General features: G+C 28.8%; 2 protein-coding genes and 1 long non-coding RNA gene across 6 annotated transcripts in view; 2 read left to right on the forward strand and 1 right to left on the reverse strand.

Annotated features, from left to right (window-relative positions):
- On the forward strand, nucleotides 1-9,596 carry Orco (odorant receptor co-receptor). 2 transcript variants are annotated; one of them, XM_089226417.1, is made up of 9 exons: nucleotides 1-127; nucleotides 2,416-2,791; nucleotides 4,019-4,259; nucleotides 4,431-4,641; nucleotides 7,265-7,427; nucleotides 7,500-7,599; nucleotides 7,954-8,058; nucleotides 8,265-8,420; nucleotides 8,542-9,596. In XM_089226417.1, the coding sequence occupies exons 2-9, from the start codon at nucleotides 2,427-2,429 to the stop codon at nucleotides 8,590-8,592; spliced, it is 1,392 nt and encodes a 463-aa protein (XP_089082543.1). In that variant the 5' UTR covers nucleotides 1-127; nucleotides 2,416-2,426; the 3' UTR covers nucleotides 8,593-9,596. The 2 variants fall into 2 exon arrangements, with proteins under 2 accessions (XP_089082543.1, XP_089082544.1); XM_089226418.1 differs by lacking the exon at nucleotides 1-127 and adding an exon at nucleotides 2,257-2,331 and having other exon boundaries at nucleotides 2,412-2,791.
- Nucleotides 4,600-24,569, reverse strand: part of LOC107167126 (uncharacterized) — a 25,448-nt gene continuing 5,478 nt past the window's right edge. Inside the window, exon 3 of the long non-coding RNA XR_016191510.1 lies at nucleotides 4,600-4,614. This is a non-coding gene — a long non-coding RNA (uncharacterized LOC107167126). The remainder of the gene's footprint in view (nucleotides 4,615-24,569) is intronic.
- LOC107167134 (uncharacterized) overlaps nucleotides 20,671-24,569 on the forward strand; it is a 26,906-nt gene continuing 23,007 nt past the window's right edge. Inside the window, exon 1 of one of the 3 annotated variants that reach the window (XM_015516043.2) lies at nucleotides 20,671-21,276. Coding sequence is in view for 1 of the 3 variants with exons in the window: in XM_015516040.2 (XP_015371526.1) it covers nucleotides 23,372-23,425 (54 nt within the window). In the remaining 2 variants the exon portion in view is untranslated. Of the gene's footprint in view, nucleotides 21,277-23,098; nucleotides 23,426-24,569 lie in introns of those variants that run through there. The other 2 variants (XM_015516041.2, XM_015516040.2) reach the window with 2 other exon arrangements.

Here is a 24,569-nt window from a genome sequence, read left to right on the forward strand (position 1 = left end):
CTCTTCTAGAATCTGAATTGAAGACTTAAATAATTGCGTTGGTATATGGAGAAAATCTTATCAACTCAGAACTTAAGGATTTCAACACACGGATATACGTTGTTGATATCATTGGAATAAAGTAAAGGTACGATATTTATACATAGGTCCATTTCAAATAACATTAACAGTTTTTTATTTGTAACTTTATACATATATGGTACATTTCTGGAAATGAATCATGTATGTAGTGTACCTAAAGAAAGTTTAAATTGTCAATCATTTTTATTACCTTCATTCATGATTATCTTTGAATGATTTTATATCGTGATAATTACAGTCAAATAACCTAAATTAAAAAAATTAAGTTCATGAAACTATACTATATTTATGGAAAATTTAAATTTGAATATTATATAAATTGTATTCTCATCACGTCTTATTAAAATACTAAACAGTTACTACTCCAAAAATTACTGCACTAAACAGCAGTATTGTACATTTTAAAACTATATTATATGTGATATTTATTAATTCTATAGTCTATAGCTTTATAATATCATATAAATTTTAGGTAAATAAATGTTATATATATGACATTTGCAGAATGATAATCTTATTTTTATTACGCCTACACGCTACACAGCTACACAGCTATTATGCGTACATTGGGTGGTTGATTTATTGCGCTTATTTAAAGATATATACAACATGTATACAGATTACAGGGTGATTTATAAAATCTGTTACTTGGTCATACCTACGTATAATGCATTGTATAACATAGGTCACGTAAAATAATAGGTAAATTGAAACATAAATAAAAATGATTTATTTTTAATATAAACAATAAAGTTTTGCAAAAAAACCTAATTACCTACTATTCATAAATTAAAAATTAAAGCTATGTCATTGAACAATAAGTTACGTAATATCAACATTCAATAAAATATAATCTGAAAATAGGTACTAACTAATTAAGTCATTGCGTATAATGTTAGATATTATATTGTAGACCATATTTAATTCATTAATTGCAATGTAATATGTATCCTACAATATTAGGAATTTAATAAGACAAGTAGAAATTGTATGATTATGCTGCAGTGGATAAAAATAAAAATGAATAGAAAGTATAATTTTATTGATCTAATTTGTTGTACCTTATTTCATATTTGTGTACAAATTTATACTATGTATTATGTTATAAATTATCAAACAATAATTTTTACCTATAAGTTATTAAAATTAATTACATTAGTATAAAATAGTCCCTTTTATTTAATTAAAAACATTACATCATTTTTTTTAAATGTAATTATTTTTTCTGTGTCAGCATAGGGTCATATAGCTTCATATAGATTGTCTGGTATTTCGCATTCTTTTCTAGTCTCCATGAAGATTTGGCAGTAGATGATGATCAGATTATGTGTTAGACTGTAATGAAAGAATTTCAAGAGTGACATGTAGGAGGTTTGGTTTTTTCCATTAGGTATCCACGAGTAACTCTCGTGTGGCCAATTCTAAGTCGTTTTATGATTACTTCTTCTTTTCGATTTGAATAGTTGAGTTTTCAGTTTTGGGCAAGTCTCGACTGAATGCTTGATTTCCCTTAATTTGTTTTCGGTAACTGGACGCCAATCTGAGTCCCATAATTATATGCAATATTTGTCAACATTATTGATTATATCAACTGGAGACATAAGTGAAAGAGTTAAGAAGTTGGGGTTATTAGTATTTCGGGCTACTTTTTTGCTTCTTCGTTTATTCTGATATTGCATAGTGCCCCAGAGTCCACATAAAACGTATGTATTTATTGCATAAATGGACATTACATCATTATGGAATTCATAAATAGTATTTTAAAATATCTATAATATGAAATGCTATAAATAAAAGGTAATGTTATTTAGTAGCAATTATAAATGGATTTAAATACTCATATACATTAAATAAAAAATTGGTGAGGCATAGAAGAATTATTTTATCTTTCAGCTTAATTTTATAACTTATCTTTCTATAAATTTAAGCAATTATAGGTACCTAGTCTATATTATATATATTTACATATACGCAGTTAATTAAATCGTTTGCTAAAGCTTACAGGAATACATATCATAAGATTACGTGTAGTGCTTAGATACTGAAAAAAAGAGTTATTGTTAAAAATATTATAATTTAAAATACATTCGCATTTACTTATAATTATTAAACAGCACATTTTTTTAAATTACAAAATGCAAGTTTTTGTGGTTAAAATTATTAAACCTATACGAAATGAAACGACAGCTATTGTCCACTAGACAATTATTCATTTTAAATCTAAGAAACCTACATAATATTATCCAAAGATGAAAGAATTGAACACATGGGTCAAGAATAAAATGTCGTATTTTTTTAAATATGATTTTAATAATTGTTAAACAATTTGTTTAGGTCTTTCAGTCATGGGTTATAAGAAAGACGGACTTATAAAAGATCTATGGCCAAATATTCGATTAATACAAATGTCGGGCCTATTCATATCCGAGTACTATGACGATTATTCTGGATTTTCCGTGTTGTTCCGAAAGATTTATAGCTGGATCACCACAATAATAATATATTCGCAGTACATATTTATTGTGATATTTATGGTCACTAAATCCAACGATTCGGATCAGCTAGCTGCTGGCGTGGTAACTACATTGTTTTTCACCCATTCAATGATCAAATTTATGTACTTCAGCACGGGTACCAAGTCGTTCTACCGAACTCTAAGTTGTTGGAACAACACTTCTCCACATCCGTTATTTGCAGAATCTCATTCGAGGTAAGTTAAATTATAAGTTGTTAGGTTGATAACAAATTAATAGCTAATAAGTAATAAGATGTGAAGTAGGTACCAAATATTCTCTCTGAAGTTGTTCATTCAGAAAACATATATAACATAATTTCCTTTATAATTAAGATAAATCTAATAAATCTTTTGTAACTTGCAATTAGTAATAACTAACATTAATGTACTTACTTTAAGACATAATATAAACATTGTAAACCTTGTAAAACTGTTGCAGCCAATGGCCCTAGACGCCGAGGCTTTAAATTAAAAAATTTGTTGGCTATAATATGTATCTGCCTTTAATTAAATGCAGATATTAATTTCCAAAAATTGAAATTTGAATGACATTATTAAATATCAAAAAACTATTTATTTGAACCTTTTTCATTTATGACAGACTTTTTTATTTTTAAAGAATTTTTAATTAGGCATATGTGTATATTGTTTAATTATAAACAGCATGATTCACCAAGAATGTTCAGTGTTCACCTTCATTTTTTTCTTGATCAATGTATTTATTCAAATTCTGATTTTTGGAATACTTAAGTAGGTTGAGTTAGGTTATCGTTTTACTAAATACCTACTTAAGTTTCATACTTTTTTAGAATTGTTATGTTTTTGATAATATTATATATTTATTATATGTTTGAAAAAAGTCAGAGAATAGTAAGTAGGTAACTCATTATTGGGTTATTATGTTTAGTAGGTAAATAAAGTTTTGTAGCTCAAAAACTTACTTGAATTTTGATTAAGATATTGTGCTAAAAAGTTCAAATGAGTCATTTAATTAACACTTGACGGTAAAATAAATTATTTTTATTTGAAAAACAATATACACCATCAACTTAACCTTATGGCCTAAATTTATCCCTAAATTAATAACTATTGATTAGACGATACATCGGTACCCATTTATTAGTAGTCATTAATCATTATAATTATTTTTTAGTTTTTCAGGTAATTAGGTTATTATTCATATATAGTAACTGTCTACGTATAATAATTTATCATTCTATATTTAAAGTAAATTATAATATTTAAATGTTTGGTAAAATAAATAAATATAATTATATGATTTACTCAGTATATGCTCATGGTAGAACAAATATGAATACGAAATATAAAACATTTAAACAAATAATACAATATTCGTATAAGTGTTTTATAATCTACATATATACATATATTATATTTATTTTGTGATTTTTTTCATTTCAGATTTCACGCAAAGTCATTATCTCGAATGCGACAACTTTTGATCATAGTGTCCATAGTTACAATTTTTACAACGATCAGCTGGACAACTATTACTTTCTTTGGTGAAAGCGTATGGAAGGTTCCTAATCCAGAAACATTTAACCAAACAATGTATGTTCCAGTACCTCGTTTGATGTTACATTCTTGGTATCCTTGGGATGCAAGTCATGGATTAGGTTACATTGTGGCTTTTGTCTTGCAGGTTAGGCAAAAATTATTATTTTGCTTAGATAATCAAAGAATAAGGTTAATTTTGATAACCTTAGTTTTTTTTATACTTTTTACCTTATACTTATATTTTAATCTTCCATACTTCTTAAAATTGACGGTCTTAAGATAACTAATTAAAAACATTTGTTAAATTTCCATCTAGTTTTATTGGATATTCATAACGCTCAGTCACTCAAACTTATTGGAACTTTTGTTCTCATCATTTCTGATACATGCATGCGAACAACTTCAACATTTGAAGGAGATTTTGAATCCATTGATCGAATTAAGTGCCACCCTTGATTCATCAGTTCATAATCCTGCCGAAATATTTCGTGCTAATTCGGCTAAAAATCAATCAATCAATGGCATCGGTATGTTTTTATTTATTAAATCGAATAATATATTAATAAGTAATAACAATATTAGTTTATTGTACAATATACTGGTGATTGTTTGTTTGTTTGGAATACCTTATGAAAATAATGAATTCATCTAAAAATCAAGGAAGTCAATAAAGGGAAACTATATAGTAGGGGTCGAGTGTACCCTATGATTATTTATTAAGTTTGTCGTTGTAATATTATATGTGTTAAATTTAAATTCAAATAATAGATTATTTCGAAGATGGTTCATTAAACCAATGGACCAAAAGTTTTTAGTATATTTATATTTATATTAATAATTTATGTTTTTATAAGTTATAGTATAACCGTAGGTAAACTAAAATCGTCATTTTTCGTTTGAATGTATAAATTCATCTGAAATTATAATATCATCTATAATGTTAATAAAAAAAATATGTATTTGGATTTTTTATATTTTTAGTTTTTGAAATAAAAACTTTGTATTATTGAAATATATTACATATATACCTATATATATATGTATATATATGAAATGTTGTATTATCATTTCAAACCCTAGTTTTAAAGATTAAAAAATATATATATTTTTAGCCTAATAATAATTAATAATTTTCAAATTTACGTAATTTTAACAAAATTTATTTTTTATTTCTTGATATTTTTCCTTTACAAGGAGGAGATTCTGTGCGATGACAGTCTGACTGACCTATATATGTAGGCTGACTGCCTATAATATTACTAAGTAAATTAGTTAATTAGTATAATTTATTTTACTGTTAGGTATAGTAGGTACATTAGGTTAAGTTATTATTATTACAAAATTATTATTTTGAATAACAAATAAAAATAGAAAATCGTTGTATGAGAATTAATCAATTTACGCACGCAAAAAAATAATTTAGGTATTTCGGTGAGCTTTATTTGTTAAATGTAGGAAAACTTAACTTTTATATTTAATCAATCAAAATCTGAATTAACGAGACAATATCAATAGAGCTTAGAATGTATACAAAAATATATTTCATACTAAAAAATTTCGATTTTGGCCTTTGGGGCACCTACAAAGAAAAATGACGAGAAACAAAATATGTATTTGTCTTAGTAGATTATTATGGTATTGACTTAATATAAAAGGACTATAGTCAACATTTGGTATCAAGAAGCATAATTACAGTATTCATACATGTTAATGGTTCTTGAGATTTATAGAACACTTATAAAGTTAGAACTAAAATATATACAAAGATTAATGTTCATTTTAAGTTATCTGAATAACGAATAATCATAATCATATTTATTTATATAAGTATGTATATTGTATAAGTATATTGTATACTTATGTTTATGCATAATATTAATAAAATAAAATATATTCATACCTATAATAATTAATTGTACCAAATTAAATTAAACTCTGACATCATAATACATTAAAATGTTAAATGTTAATACACTTATTAAGTGTAAGTTTTGGCTATAGCCTATAAGTAATATATTTGTTTTACTTAAAAAGCAACCAAAATTTTTGTCATTCAGATAAAATAATATATTTACAATTAATTTACACTCCAAAGGTTTAATATATAATAAAATCAAAGATTTTTTTAACAATAGTAATTATATATTTAACTGAAATATACTAAGTAATTCCATTTAGATTGTATGAATAACAAACAAAAGAAACAGAAAAAAACCATAAAAAAAATAGCTGAAAAACGGGTAGGTACTTTATGAAACTAAAATGTTCGAAAACATTGATCTTGATTTTTTTGCAATTCATAAAGTAGAAATAACAGAGACTAAAAATATCAAATTTACTCCATGTATCATAATCATGTTATATTAGAGATTTTGGCAAAATTAATTATGTTTAAGTTAGATGTATACTTATTAGGTGGCCTATATAACTGTTGGTAACATTTTAGATTCTATACATAATGTCTATACACTATATCGGATATATAGTATTAATATCTTTTTAATAGTCAACTCTTTTACGTTAATATTGTAAAAGTGCATGAAATGTTATGATATTTAATTAGCATGCAGATATCCAAAAATTCGAACCATATTTGAGAGTTTTATTATGATATTTTAATTTTATTGAAATAAATAGGTAAAAGAATGTTTTCTTAAATTAAAAATATGTTTTTTAATTTTTTTTTTTACAAAACTTTTTTAAAGATATTTAAATACATTGCACCCAAGCCCCTCACATAATATTTTTTAGCCCTGGTACAGAGCTAAATCCAGGCCCCAAAAATGTTTCTAATAATATATTTTTAAGTTATTGTTTGCATGAACGTCGGGCGTTTCGAGAGTCCGAGCCTTAGCACCATAGGTCCTTCTCAGTGGCGTTTATAGGAGGGGAGTTGGCGGTTCAACCCCCCCCCCCCCCCCACGAAATTAATTCCTACATAAGTCACTGGTCCTCCTAACCCCCCTTTTGGGGGCCCTGATTTATCCTACCTATATCTGCTTAGATTTGTTTTCATAAAGTTATTAAATTAGGCTAAATCAACATTAAAAGATAAATGTTATTACTGTATTATTGATTATGCAGATTGTTGATAATTTTAGTAGATTAAGGAGAAATTAAAACATAAAATATTTTTAAAATTAATATTAGATCGTGATTACAATGGTTCCTATGTGAATGAAATCACTGAGTATGGAACAAAAGGGGACAATGATATTAGTAGAAAAGGACCAAATAACTTAACTAGCAGTCAAGAAGTACTTGTTCGATCAGCAATTAAATACTGGGTAGAGCGACACAAACATGTTGTCAGGTATGAACATTTAATTAGGGATGCTTGTTGAAGGTGTCAAACTATTTAAAATGTATTCATTTGTATTTATAGATATGTAAGCTTAATTACTGACTGCTATGGTTCGGCACTTCTTTTTCACATGTTAGTGAGCACCGTCATTCTCACCATTCTTGCATACCAAGCAACCAAGGTTTGTCAGAATGTTTCATAAAACTACCTTGACAGATATTCAAAATATATAGTTTGAACAATTTGATCAAATATTAGTGTATTAACTAAACTGGATTATCTTGAGCCTCTGAAAGTATTTAAAAAGAATAAAAATATCCTTATTATATTGATGTTATCTAACTTTTCCTTTTAATATCATTATTGATACCTACTTGAAACTACTTAAAAATTTGATTTCAAATCAATAATATCTTCAGATTGATAATAAACGACTTACCCATGTGTATGTAATACATTAGTAATTGATTAAATTATCATATATTTTATCTAATAAAAATGTCACATTTTAAATATATTTTAAAATTTTCAACAGATCAACGGAGTCAATGTGTTTGCATTTTCTACCATCGGTTACTTGATGTATTCTTTCGCACAAATATTTATGTTTTGTATTCATGGCAATGAACTCATCGAAGAAGTGAGTTTAAGTTTAAGATAAGATTACTATATTTTTTTAATTGCTAGTTACATAATACACTGTAGAGTAGATTGGGAGAATTTACAATTTCAAAATCGTGTAATAATTATATAGTTGTTAATACACCTATATATTATACTTTGTGTATATGCAATATAAACATTTAAATAACATTTCAATTTTGTATACATTCTGATTATTTATAGAGTTCATCTGTAATGGAAGCGGCTTACGGTTGCCACTGGTATGATGGATCCGAAGAAGCTAAAACATTCGTGCAAATAGTGTGTCAACAGTGTCAAAAGCCTTTGATTGTGTCTGGGGCGAAATTCTTCAATGTTTCATTGGATTTATTTGCATCAGTAAGACAACATTATTTTTTCTTCATGAGTATACATTTTTATTGACATATTTTATTAACATATTGACATACCGAATACAATATTGTGTCAGCTATAATTTAATGAAATTATTTGCTTCCAGGTTCTAGGTGCTGTAGTAACATACTTTATGGTTTTGGTGCAGCTTAAATAAAACCATTCAATAATAAATACAGCTATACAGGATGATTCACAAAGCATGTTTAGTATCCTCGCCTTCTTTTTATCTTTTAATAGTGAATGTATTCAAATTGAATTTGAAACTGATTTTTAGAATTTTTAAGAATAGATTTAGGATTCTATTTTCAAAATTAAAATATTAAACCATTCAAAGAATATATTTAGGGATGACTATTTTGAAATGAGAATTACCTTTTGTACTGTCTACTGTTAATACAATTATATTTTTGAATATCTTGAACGATCTAATTCGTCAAGAATATACATACATCAGAATAGTTTCTGAATTATTAAACTAAAAAAACTAATGATAATAGTGTTTAATAATGGTTTCCCAGTTTCACATAAAATATATGTAATAATTAGCTTAGTATTTATTACATTCCAACAATTATAACATTTTAATAGATTGATATTAATTGTGATAATTTTGAAAATGATCACAACATCATATCTAATCTTAAACAGTCAAACCTAATATTATGGACTATTATCCTTATAATATATATTATAAAGTTTAATATGAGTAATTCAAATACTACAGGTTCGATTTTTGATCTGCACTAACATTTTCAAAAAATTAATTCCCTTAAAAATGTAAAGTAAAAAACAACTTTTTTTATTTGAAAAAATGAAGTTTGTGTTACCACAGAACATACATTTGAAAATATTGTTTAAGTTTATTTAAAAATTCTAGTAGATAATCATAATTTGTAAAAAATATTAATACATAAGTAAAAGAAAACACGGGGTGCAGAGCAAGCTTGGAGAATCACCTTGAATAGTGTTACTTATAATTATTTTACTTAAAAGTAAAACTCGTCTTTATAATGTTACCATAGAAATAAATTTACTATTTTATTATATTAGTACATATACCTACCATAATTTTAAGTAGTTATTTGTGTTTTATAATATAAGTAAGTCAAAACGATACTTTTATGTGTTAATCAATTAAATATTCATAAAAATGAATGATGGCAGTCTGTAAAATATCAATATGTATAATAAATAATAATTTAATTTATTATTATTATTAAGATATTATACGTATTATAAATGTTTATATAAAAATATAGAATGTAACTAAATGTTTGTAACAACTTAAGTAATGTATTATGTAATGATGTTTCAATAATGTTTGTTCTAATATATAATCATTAATCATATCGTATATCAATTATTTTTCAAATGTTTTAGTTTTTATGCAACGGTTAATTCTATTTTTAAAGCACTAGTCCAGTTCGGTTCAGAATGTTGTAATGTGTGTACGTCTGTTCATTAGTAGTATGCTCGCTGTTATCTTTATCAAATCGTAACCCTCCTTCATGGCTTCATTGCTTCGTCTATAATAATAATCAAGTTATTATGTCACCTCAACTTAGCGTGGCTTCTTCCAAATTACAAACAAAAGAAATCTCTCTGCTTCTTCTCTCTCAGCAAAGGCAGGAGAAATTAAGAAAACCAAATTATTCACAAGTCCAAATAAGTTCTCCGTTCTCTCCAAGTGCGACGACTACATTAAAAATGTGGGTAACATATCCGCCTTCATCTCTAGTTTTTTGACCAAACTTGATTCTACAGATTTTATTTGTAAATCCACGCTCTCCTATCTTATCGTCCGCACTCATTTTGTTGAGCATTACAATCAGTTATTAACGCATTTAGAGGAGAATGATTATATTTATCATTCATATCAGCCAGATTCTATGCGCACACTACGCGTAGTTATTGGAAATCTCCACCCAACTACTGCAATCGAAGACATCATCGCCGGCCTTTCAGAATTGGGCCACTGCGTCACCAATAGAACAACATTAAGCGATTTTCGGACAAAACGCCTTTGCCACTTTTCTTTGTTGATATTCAAAAAGTTACCAACAATTTGGATATATTCAAGATTGAGTTTCTGCTCAACTCAAAAATTATTGTTGAAAAACCACATCCACCAAACAGCCCTCTACAGTGCTATACATGCCAGTCTTACGGTCATATTCGAAAATATTGTTATCATGATCCACGTTGTGTAAAATATGGAGAAAACCATGTCTCAGGTTCCCATACCAAGCCACGCAACTCTCCGCCCAGATGTGTCCTATGCAATGGCAGCCACAATGCCAACTACAAAGTTTGCCCCGATTACAAAAAACACGTTACTCCTCCAATTATGTGAGATCCTCTCATACCAACTCCTTCACCAAAAAACAATACTACCAAAATCTCTTTTGCTACCAATCAGCATTCTTATGCTCAAGTCACCTCCTCTGGTCAAAACTATTCTAAGTTTCCTTCAAATATTGTAACTTTATTATCCTCCTTCATCTCCGAAATCTCTAATATCATGAAACCCCTCCTCTTCCTCCTTACTTCACTTCTAAATATGTCTCAATTATCAACAATTTAAATATATCAAATTGTGTTAATCACGTTATACCTCTTTGCTTACAATCTGTTCATTACCCGTCTTTAAAATATTAATTATCTTATACTCTGTACATTCATATAATCATATCTTATATTTATATATAGACCTTAATGTCATTATATGTTATGCTATTTAATACTTTATCTTTGTTTTGTTTATGGTTATAATTCTATTTTATAGTCGTTACATTATTGCTATTGTTGTATAATTGTTGAGCTATAATAGTTATCCTAGAAGCTAATTGAAAAAAAGTACTAGTCAATAATAGCAAAAATCACATTAACTTATTATTTTAATATTTGATTGAGAATTGTTATAAAATATTCATATCATTTCAATAAACTGTTAAAATAAAATCACATGCGCAACGCAATCAATAATATAAGTAATTATTCTTATATCTCTCATGTTCTTGATAAAAAATTATTTAAGATTAAATCCTTGACTAATAATAGGTATTTGGATTTAGAATTAAAATTTAATTTAAAACTTAAATTCAATTTAACCTCATAAATGCATACAATATTGTTTGGGTGTTCATAATTTTTTAATAAACAATTGAATATCATAGAAAATAGAAAGGGTGAATTACCTTGTAATTATATTTTAATTCATTAAATAATATATTATATCACAAAGAGTGATTATTTTTTTGAAATTTAATAAATTATAATTGAGCTATTTCGTCAAGGAAGTCTGGTTCATCTGGATATTATTATGTAGTGGCCGTTAGTAGATATATCATATAGGTATAGGCAGGAAGGTTTAGAATGTTACGCTAGCAGTAATATAAACATTGTTGTATACACATTGCATAGTATGTACAAATTGTACAACTATAATTATACATTAAGTCGATCTCATAATTAAAAATATAATCCAAAACTTATGATGAACTATATAAAAAAAAAAAAAACAATAATATGGCACTATATATATAATGATTTTTGACTATTATTCATATAATATTCTAAGCTTGTTGTCTTGATATTTTAAATATAATATAATCTTTTCAATGTATAACATTAAAAAATATATTAATATTTGGTTTATAAGACCACGTACATTATTATGCATATTTCTATTTTCTCATAATAATCATTATTCATTTATCTAATGTTTATACTGTTATTGAGATTGTGAATCTTATTCTTATGATCTTATCACATCAAAGGGATTTTACTCTTAAATATCAAAAAATGCTTATTGAAGGTTTTTTACGAATTTTTCATGATATTGTATCACATTCTATATCATAGGTAGTAGGTACGTTGAAAAAGTGAGCTTGTCAACTATATCATAAAGAACGTGTTAATTTTAATTCGTTAGATTTCGCTCGCATCAGATGTGGCTTGACCTACATCCGAGTTTCATAAGGTAGGTCTGGTTACTGCTATAATAATTCTCATTATTATTATTCGTTTATAAATGCTGTTGTTATATGACAAACCTGATAACCGGATAGACAATGATAAATTTCTGCAGAGGTCATTGTTATTGGTTAACTGGTTAAGTTCATATAGTTCAATGAGACAAAACTTTCAACCCGAATAAATAAATACCTAGTCAATCTTTATTATATTTATAATTAAATGAAATATCATATAATTATACTTTTAATAAACATTGAATTAGGTTAAATGATAATATATACATTATCTAATTTATAAAAGGAATGAAATATGATAGTTAACAATACTATAGATTGTGTCGTTCTGGATTTGGAGGTATAACAAGTTAAAATTAAACATGATATACCCATAAAAAACAATTATACAGGTTGATAAATTGTATATTAACTATAGGTATAATTATAATAATAATACATGATACAACAATATTCGTATATTATTATATTTAATAGTTTTCAAATTATTCTTAAAAGTCATGAGTTGAACAATTGCTGAAAGTAATAACAAAAAATAAAATAAACAGGTTGAATTCTACGGCTCTTGTAATATACGTATAGGTACAACGTATTTGTACAACGTGGCCTCTATATTACCTCCTGACTCTTTTAATGATCTAATTGCATTGCATTTGAATACACGGACATAATACGACCTCCGATTATACGAGTATCGTTTAATACAAAACATCATAAGTTTGTTAGATATACAAGTGAAAACAAAAAGAAGAGAGGGCTTTGTGAAATGGAAATTGATAAAAAGAACCTTAAGTTTACTGACAAATTGACAAATTGTATTTTATTTACAAAGTATTTCGATTATAGATTAGTATTATATAAGGTTGTATTATATTCATGTTATTTAATATATATTAATAAAAATACTATAGGTATTACTGTCTAACTATACTGTCTAATTATTATTCTTAGAAGAGGACTTACATATTTTTAAGTATTATGTTACGAATCATAAGTGATAGATTTATTCTTAAGGAAATACCTGCAGTGTTAGGAACAGATAACAAAAAAATCATCTGAATAAAGATAAAGATAACAACACTAAATTTCATCTAAGATACAGATAAAAGATAAAAATATTTTTCTAGATAAATAACAGATAATTATAAAAATTAAAATTAAAACAACTAATTAAAAAATATATATATATTAAATTTAATGTCGTTTAATTTCATGCCTAGGTATATAACATTTTTACGTTTGACTTAATTTATTATATCATGTGTATCACCAAACATGAACTTCAACATATATTACATAAAGAACCAATAAGAGCCAAGGGACTAAGGGAGTAACAAAGGTATAAACACGAATTAAGGAAGTCATCATCCTGCTGTAAAGTAGATGTCGTGTGGACCAAAAACAAAATACTCCTAGTTAATAATATTTATTAAAGGTACAATATAAAATTTGTTAAATATGTCAGGTGATCAGGCAAACTGAAATTAGTACAATCAGAACTATTTGATTCATAAAGCAACTGACCAACATCAACATAATTTTCATCAAAAAAATTTATCTTGTAAATTTATCTAGATAAGTTAAATTTTTATCTAAAATAAATACTTAGATAACTTATACGTATTTATCTAAATAAGATAAAAGATAAAAAAAATAATTATCTGGATAATTTATCTAGATAAGTCCTAACACTGCTTATGTGATCGAAAACAAAGTTCCTTTCCGATTTCTACTAATGTGTTTGCATGAGTTTGTTGCTAAAAGTAAATATATAAGTATATAATAACTGCACTATATAATCTTGCCAAAAGATATCCATGCCAAGATTGACACTACCCCTGCACTATACAATTATATTAATAACCTACTACTGTGAGTAGAGACGTAGAGCTGAGTAATATTTTTTTGAAGAGTTGTGGAAAAGGAAATTTACAACTGAAATTCAATTTTTCCCCACATTGATCGAGATTCTAATCTAAATAATAATGAGTAGTGGATAGTGATTAAAAGCTAAAAGTAACATAATAATATTATACTGCACTTGTGCACTTATGAGATGTGTATCATGTACCCAATATAAGTTAAATACATAAGTAATAAAAACTGATAATTCGGATTAATTGAGTGATTAAACAAAAGTGATATCTCTTACAAGTTACAATTCACAAACAGTGAATACTAACGGTTTTAATGAAAAATATAATAACGGCTTTATCGCCGATTTTGTAGGACTTCAGGAAAAGATAACTGATTGAATTGTATATTGACTTCCATTCTTGATCAAAATTAAAAAAATTTAATAATTGTTTACACGAAATATAGGTTATACACTACCTATACAATAGATCAGATTATCAGCTACAATTGAACACAATATAATAAACTAAGTAAAATTTATTTAATAAAATAGTTAGGAATTAAAATAATTAATATTTAATTATTAATTTGTATTTCGTAACTACATATAGCTATATAAGTAGTGTTACTGGAAAAATCATTATAGTTTAAAGTGTTTAAGATCTTGTGTAATCTTTAAGCATTTTAATACATAAAACAACAAATTTAATTGATATTTTTTTAGTGTTTTGGAAAAAAAGGATAAAACGAATCAAATTTAATTTATTTAACTTTATGTCAATGACTTTCAGAATAAGTATTAATGTTCAGAAGTCAGAACTAAAAAATAGCACATGAGAATATTAAATACTAACCTAATTAACCTATTGAATTCAGTTTAGTCGACATTAATGCGTATTCTAGTACGCTATTTACTTACAAAATCAGTTCATATATCTTTTCGATATGAAATACTCATCATTCAAGCTTCAATTATAAATATTAGGTATCTTAAATCTATACAAATATAAAACTGATCAAATCAGTAAAATTAAAATTGAATGAAATTACTAGTATAATATTATTAAAACAAGCAAAGTTTAACATAATATAACTTATAAATTGTTTACATTCAATACGATCATAATAAATGTTAACTGTATTGTAATTTGTAATAAGCTTTTTTTATTGATTCACTATAAAAATATTAACGATTAATATAAGATACTTAAATCTAGTGTTTATTTTATAATATATATACATATATATATATATATTATATAATCTTAGTTTATTGATTATTATTATCCTCTATTATTGCCTACAAAATAATTGCACGTGCGTGACTGTAAATTCATTATAAAAAACTCCCCATTATAGGTCCTTACCAAAATAAAAACATTTAGTTACAACTTAGTTTTATATTATAACATCCTTGCTTGACGCATAAACATATTTATTTTTTCTGCATGACATTATGTTGATGGTCATTTCATCACATATTTTACTCGTTTTTAAATTTCACGGTGTAAGTATTTTTGAGTGGATTTCCAAACTATTCTAAATAGTTTACAGTATCGTCAAGATACATCTTTGCTAAAAAAGAATCGCATAAATTTTAATTTTATAACTAAGAATGGGATACAAAATAGTTTTTAATTTTACGATTATGTTTTATAGATTTTAAAGAAAAGGAACGTATTTGAATATACCAAATTTGGGATTGTAAATTATAGTATGTATATATGATAAAAACAAAATATTGATAATTAAAATTAAGAAATCGTTAATTTTTTTCGAACTTATAGTCGTTGATGACACTTGTTGTTAGTTATTTCAACACATGTTTTACTTTTTTTTGATATTGCATGGTGTTAGTATTTCCGAGTGGATTTCAAAACTAATCTAGATGGTTTACGGTATCGCCAAGCTACATCTTTGCATAAAAATAATTGCAAATATGTTGATTTTGACTAAGAATAGGATACCTACAAAATAACTTTTATAGTTATAGTTATGTTTTGTAGATTTTAAAGGAAAGGTTACAAAATTACGATTAATGATTTAATATTATGTACAAAACATATTATTATGCATTATTTTTTTTTTAAATTATTATTGCGCATATTATAGCTTCGTTAACACAGGCCATTAGCTTTTGAGGTTTATACAATTATATATATATTTATATATACAATTTTTTTTTACAATATTAGTGGCTTAATTTTATTTAATTATCATATGCTTTTTTCTAGTTTTAATGCCTTGATGAATGCTATGATGTTTTCTGATTAGTAGTCAGGAACTCAGGACTGATAATCTCTTACAGGTTCGATGGTATGTTATGCTTTTATCTTTCCTCCTCGTTGGATCTGCACTCGGTCAGCAAATACATTATTTTATTTGGTATTATAACTTATAATTTTGTAATTTTAAGATTTTATAGAGCTTTCAATTCACACCCCTACTCCTAATAATAAAAAGATATGTATTTTGTATAACTATGTATGTTAAACGAATAGTTTTATGTTAATAAAATAATAGTCTGTTAAAATTAAATTATCAATTATGTAATTGTACAATAGATAATTTAATTTTTATTATTATCATTGGTATCTATACTTTTTTTCATGAGAGAAATGTGCTGCGTCTCGACGAAATTCGGTATTTTTTGCGCATCCCTCACACTTCACATCCACGTCATCAACACACTACTCCGTACAAGTAAGCTAGCCGCTAGCGACGCACGACGATGGATTAGTGAGTAAACACATGCCTATTTATATGCATAGATTGCAAGTAGAGAGGAATCAATTGTTCGGCAGTGGTGTGAAGTTCCTCAGCCTGCATGCGCGAAATGGTACCTTTCTCTCGTGAGACAGAGTGTATACAAACATTACAAACAATCATTACGTATTCTAAAAATATTAATTATATAATTACATTAATGTATTATGTTTTTCTGATATTCTGTCTTATTATTTACATGCTTTATGAAATGCAATAGTATTTGACGTTAAACAACTTATAAGTGCGATAGCGTTCATCAATGTTATTAATTATGTTAGTTTCATTTATATTTCTTACCAGCACTTGCTTTGTATAAAATTACGCATACAGATTTTCTTATTTAGTTGTTTTAATTCCTGCGGTAATTTCTATTAAGTTAAGTATGAGTAATAGACCCAGAAGTGCGTCATTGGACGATAATTTCTGAATGGGAAATTTCAATTTTCATTTTACGACTTTACACTATAATCAATTATGGGAATAATAATGAAAATCCATGTAGGTAGGTGTATAAAATAAAATATGTTAAATTTTTGGACTATATTTGAATGCTCTTCCATTCGTAAAGAAACTGACTTGCTATTATTTTTATGTGCAAAATATATAGAATTAAATTATCATCTTAATATCAATGTTTGTTTTTAGTGCATAGGTACCTACAGTTATTTGTGTTTATCCATCATGGAATTTTAACAATGGCGTGAATGATTATTGACTGTTACGAGTTACAACTACAATACTAAACATGATAAAAAGAAATAATTCGGGGAGTTATGATATAAATTGTAATCAAAAATTGTATTATATAAATGTACAATTATCGTTAGGATATGTAGGTATACCCATATTTATCCGTCACTAAAAAAATAGTACGTACAGTATGTCGGAAAACGCATTAATTAAAGCATATACCTATGTTTTATTAATAATAAATAAAAATCGATTGGAAATGAAAAATACATGTTGTAAGTATATAGGTACACTACAATTTTTACGATTCTCGTGTTGATCATATTTTCAAAACTCAACAAGCGGTAAACAGTTAACTTCCACAAAGAAGACTCTCCAAACTTAATATGCTGCAGTAGGTAAAAAAGGTAGTTTAAAAAAACTGCTTTCGTTGAAAATTATAGATTATTTAACTATTTACATCAGAAAACATCCAATTCCTATAGTAACAGACACTATAATTTTTCGAGGAAAATTGTTATATTTATTTAAGCCATGATGAATAAATATATTAATGCTTCAGCAGGTATAAGATAATTTGATTATTACTATCATTGTTGTAAGGGTTACTGTTCAACGAATCAATGTAGTTTACACTTTTACTCGATTACTATTTACTACTAATCATTTTGAGAACTTTATTTTGGCATGACGCATACTTCGTATATTAATATATATATATATAAGCGGTACAGCTGTTACGTAGGTTGTAACGATGGTCAAGAAAAAATAAGAACCAAACTCACGACGGGGCCTTATCGGACTCTCGTTAACCGTCACATATTTTCATTCACAAACGTGATGTAAAATATGTATATCGGGTTTTTAAAGACGTCTCACAATGTATTCTCAGACCTCACACGGGTAACTTCCTGCTATGTAGTCGAGTCGCTAGTTCACTGTAAAAAAGAGAGAAACTGTGAGGTGTGTGTGGGGAAGGGAGAGACAACAATAAATATCTTATTATAGCAATGAAATAACGAATATAACTCCCAAGACCCCATTATTCGAACAGGCCGACTGAAATACTCGGAGGGTCGTATATTTTAGGTTCTCACGCCAACATGTATAGATAAAATATAATAATATAATATATTATATACAGAGTGGCCCATCATATTGCATCGATTTCTCATTCATTATATTTATGGTATGATTGTATGAAAACGGAAAAACAAGATGGGCTATCTTGTTAAAATAATATTATAGCGCTCTGTATTCAGATTTCTGTGTATACTGATTATACTGTACTACACAGTCTACACATCGTACAACGCAGACTGTGTAAATACATAGAATGGCGAAGGTACCAATCATTTTTCGTTTTTATCTTGTTTTACTAACTGCTACTTTAATCCCGGCCAAATAAATCTAAATACTAATCTCAGAATATAAGTTGTAAGTATATTGATGTTTTCTTGTATACGGACCAGTAACCACAGATTTCTTCTTCCAAGTACGAATTACAAAACATTAAGCTGTTCATTTCGAGACTTGGATGCGTACTGCATATAGTGACATCGCCAAAAAACTAGGCGAGTATCTTATCTAATCGCAATAGTGCTATTTAGACAACACGCCCCATCCCTTGCCAAACAATCTAAATTGCGTGTGGAGGTGTGGTGATTTCCACAATTATTTGTCTTTACCTAAATACAAATATATGTCTTGCACAAGTATACCATGATTGATGAATACGTTGATCTTTAATATTATTTTGTGGAATTCCGCAGCTACTAGAAACAGGCATATTTTTGAAAAATTGTAATCAAAAATTTTAGATAATATAATATATATCTGAGTAGGAACGTCGCAACTAATTGAACGGCGGACATTAGATAATTATATGCTATATATCTCTAACCCATATGCAACAGAAAATTTGAGTTCAGTAGAACCAGTGAGTTATGAGTTATTACTATTAAAAATATTATGATTTTAAAATGTTCATAGCATAATTTTATAACTAGCTTTAAAATTACCATACCAAAGTCTACGAGATGACCTAGATAACATTCTTATACCTTTGCGTTTGATGATTGGTCGATTCATTCTAAAATTTAAGTTAGCAACACAAAATTGGTTCTCCCAAACTCAAGTCACTATGCGCCTATGGGCTATAATGCACGCGGGTCGGAAAAAACCAATAACAGCGCGTTGACATCCTCTTAGACGCTTAAACGCACTTCGAACACTCGTGTCGTTATGAGTGGCCTAACCTGGGAAACACGCTGTATAATAATATTATTAATTATACTTTGATTGCGGCAATAATCCAGCGGTTTCGTCACTCCAACGGCGATAGTGGCGGAATTCCGATTGTTGTACGCACAATAGTAATATTAATTTAATGACTGCAACTCTGTGAACTGACGGTGTTTTCAGTCGCGGTCGGGCGCCACTTGTCGGAACGCGTTCACGCGCCAACAACGTATGGACATCAATGGGTGGCCACTATCGTTCCGTTAACGACCGTGAGAACGGTTCGTGGTTTTCCCGAGAGTTGGACTAAATAACATACGCACAATAGGTATAATGATATTACATAATATTGTTATTTTTGTTGTGTAAGTCACGCATGGTGGGTGTACTGAGTGTTGAAGAATTAAGAGGAGGCGCGTGCGGCCGCCCCGGTGAGTCATCCGACCGTCGGAGTTTTGCGGGCCCGAAATTCCCCTCGTAGCGTAAAAACCCGCACAGTAAGCCGTAGGAAGAAGATATTGTAGTATACATTTGAGTAGCGAGCGTTCACTACGGTCCGCCCCGACCCTCCCAGCCCGCGGTCCGACGGATGCTGTTGTCTCCACCGTGCTGCACCGTCATCGTCATGGAGGGGGCGCGCGCGCATTGCACCGACAGTAGTGTATACAATATTACACGTTTGACCGCCACGAGCGGCGGTGGCGGCAGAGCAGCTGACCCGGCCGTTACAGCGGCGTCGTTCACAGTCGCCATAACGATATTTTACGATTCACAGAGACTCAGTAATGCCAGTGCGTTGGACCGAGCCGGCGCCGCTCGCATTTTAGCGCAAGTAGCTCACAGCGTTTTCGCGAACCGGGTTTTTCGTTTTCGAATATTTTAAAAATTTGATTTTCGTTTTTCATTCCGCTGGAGGGACGATTAATAAAAATACAACGCGCGTGGCGTCATCGCGGCGGTGGTTTATATCATTCACATCTCTCCTCCCCGAAGCACATTATCCCGTTGTATTTTTTCGACGCGTTTCGTTTGCTCCTTCCGAAGGAATAGTCCACGTGCGAATATTAGACACAGTTGTGTGTCCAGGGCCGTATATTGTTTTTGGTTTTGTACAATATCTTATTCGCTTACCGAAGAAAATGCTCTTGTCCACCGGTGGCTGTTACGACTGTCGCCGTCGTTGACGTAGCCGATCGCGGCTGTACGTCCGCGATGAGCTATTGTCGAGCCCAAGCGACACACGACCGGAGCATCGGAGCAAATACGACGGATCTTCACGCTGGTGATTGGTAAGCAGATACATTATTATTATTAACAATAATACCGTGATCATACGTCAGAAATCTTCGGATGTTGCATTTCGAAGCGGTCGTTGATATTATATATTGAGCATTTCCGTTCGTTATGTTTTCGTCTAGTGGTAAATAACGTTATTTTTCAACCGCCATAAAGTCGCATCCAGTGAAAGTGTTATTGGGTCACGACGTATACTCCCACCGGTGTGTATGTGTGCGATTTCATAATGTTTGAAAAATAATATTTTTAAATTCCACTTACCTTAGGAAACGCGATCTCATTCAATTCTGCAGTCTCAAAAAGACCACATGCGCGTCTGGTATAGGACAGCTGTGTATGGTATTGTGATATGATATACACGTGCTGATTTTCCATAAAGTCATAGTCGTTTTAGTATACATCGCTATCACTACATATCAATAATTTATAGTAGGTGTCATTTAAAATATATCAAAAAAAAAAAACACTAATAGCTAGGTATTTTGTAATTAACATGTTACAATTAGATATATTATAGGTATTATCCAACACTGAGACGAATTATTGAATAGTGATGTAACCGGCTTCAGAACTCGAAGTCGTTGTCCGGAAAAAAATTGTTTGATTTTTAAATTTCCCGCCAGACGCGGTGGCGGCATAACTATTAAGTAGTATTACAGTGATTATAAAATATACATTACATACACATATTACTCGTATATACTATATATAGGTTCATTACTATGCTGACCTACGCAATTATCGCTGCAAATGTTTAATAACCGCCAATTACGCCTACCCGCGGGCCGTGTCCACCCAATTCATAATTTATAATATCGAACAACGATTCTTGAAATTATTTTATGAATTGCTAACGAAACCACTAATCGGACGATGTATTCAGGTTTTCCGACGTCAGCTATTCGTTCACAATTTAACTGATCATTATTGAATGAGTACTCGTGGTTGTTTAATTGAACAATTTTGAATGATATTGTGATGAGCGTTCTATACTTCGTACCTGTTTAATATTTTATATACGAAGAACAATGAACGGATGTCAACAAAAATACTAAAAAAGTACTTACTCGAAGTAATGGAAATCGTCTATACCAGAAAAAAAAATGATCGTAATGTTTAACTAAATACAAATGAATAAATTAACAGGGTTTTAATTTTTTTTTCTTAGAAATGTGTAGTGTATCTAATGAACGGCGTGTCCTATATAATATATATTATAATGACTTCCTACTAATTCAAACTATTATGGCACATTGATAGTATCGTGTTAATAATTAATATATTACGATTAAAATCGATTTAAGTATTATATTTGATATTCTCGTTGCACTTGTACGATAGTTATATTATTTATGGGTGTCTACCTATTATATAAAATATGGGTACCCACGATAGGGCTTTTTTGGATTTTCATTATTTTGGACAAAATTGGATCATTCGTATAGTGTTGGTAGATATCGTGGTTTTTATAATGTTGTTAACAACATACAATTGTATCCATCAAGACGTGTCTTTACATTATGATAACAACTAACAATAATTTTACATCGATAGTGATTGTTATTTAATGTTATCGACAAACTCACACTCGTCAATGACGTATAGGAGTGCGAAAAGCACCGAATATAATTAGAACGGCGGCAATGATCGCGATGGCGTTTTCATTTATTGGTGTAATATAATAATTGGTGTTGATTTGTTCGTTTTTTCATTTTGACGTCACGCGTTTTTATTGCCTCACTCACTCTGTGGTGTGAAAGGAAAAATATTTAATCATTCGTGTAATTGTAACAATTAGCGAAGGTACCTACCTGCCAACAGATTTAAAAAACGTACCTATATTCGCGAACGCTGTAGCATTTTTACTTTTATTTTTTTCAATCATCATGGGCATCCACCGATTTGGAATCTTATAACCGACGACGATAGTATATTATATAGTAGTTCCCAGTCGCCTTGGCACCGAAACCGAATCAACGTTCTTGACAATCTAACCACCCGTGTTCAAACTCCTCTACCTGACTATATGTAGGTAATATACTCGTGTATGTGTTTAATAATAATAATAATCGCGTAATCGCGTGTTAAATGTTAATGTATGACGGCTGTGGCGGCGGCAGTGGCAGCTCACATCGAACGTATGTACGTATTTTTCTGAATATTATTATTTTGCTGGAAGGTGAACATTATAGTATATATATTATTATTTTTTTTTAACCTATAGTTTAAAAACCGTTCTCATTGCTGGTAGAAGTTTCGTATTGTTTATGTTAACCGATCACGTTTTTTTTATTATTCTCTTTCTGCGTAAAACGGGAACAATGACCAGTATCGAAGAACACAGAGGTGCACCGTGGCTAACACGATAATATAATACAATAAGTATACGGTCACCGTATGTTGGCATCGGGTTATAATTTTTTGCAAATTTGGTTGCAACGATCGAAGACAAAAAATTGCCCCGTTGATGAGTGATCGAAATTATTCTTATTTTAAAATAAGAATTCGGCGTACTGTGTGCGTATTAAATGTATTTAATGGAGAGTAAAAACGCCTCAAATTTTAATCAGAATTTTGTAGTTCATTTACTATTATATCCTCTGGTTCACGCAACAGAGAGTGCAATATAAAGTGAAATCCCCTGTGAAATCCATTCATTTAGATACGTTAGGAATGACAAATTATTTTATATTTTAATTTGCACGTAAATGCAACATTTTAATAATGGATTTTGCGAAATCGTCAATTTCTATGTCTAGAGACTGAAATGTTGCGTAACTTAGTGCGTATACATGTTAAGTCCAATAATTTGATGTATAAATATAATAATATATATATATATATATATATAGGTAGTATATAAATAAATTCGTGCATTGTGCAGTTTTGTTGTCGATTATTGTCCCAAAGTTATTATAATTGTTGATTTTATCCATATGAATCAAACTATATATCGTTAAAAAATACACCGCGTTATATAAACGTTTTGTATTAACCTCGCACAGATTCTGTAAAACATGATATTGGCAATGTTCCTGAAATCTGATTTATATGTAGGTTCTACGTATATAATCAATTATAGGCTCTGGTATATATTACATATTGGTTATTTGATTCAATGATTCGATATTTTTGGTATTATAGACGATGTTCGAAATCGTATACGATATATTCATTGATAAGTCTAGGATTTACAACCATGGTTTGTTTTGTTGTATATTTAATTTGAGTTTCCAATATACGCGTGCACTTAACCGGTTTTACCTTAAGATTCGCTATCGATTAT

Source organism: Diuraphis noxia, unplaced genomic scaffold (genome assembly GCF_037042655.1).
Source record: "Diuraphis noxia isolate RWA-SAM2 unplaced genomic scaffold, SU_Dnox_SAM2 contig0004, whole genome shotgun sequence".
NCBI classification, from domain to species: Eukaryota; Metazoa; Arthropoda; class Insecta; order Hemiptera; family Aphididae; genus Diuraphis; species Diuraphis noxia.

Coding starts and splice junctions, on each gene's coding strand:
- Orco (XM_089226418.1), top strand. CDS start 2,257: ATGAAACGACAGCTATTGTCCACTAGACAATTATTCATTTTAAATCTA. Junction 2,332..2,411: donor TACATAATATTATCCAAAGA/TGAAAGAATTGA, acceptor TAAACAATTTGT/TTAGGTCTTTCAGTCATGGG. Junction 4,642..7,264: donor TCAATCAATCAATGGCATCG/GTATGTTTTTAT, acceptor AATTAATATTAG/ATCGTGATTACAATGGTTCC.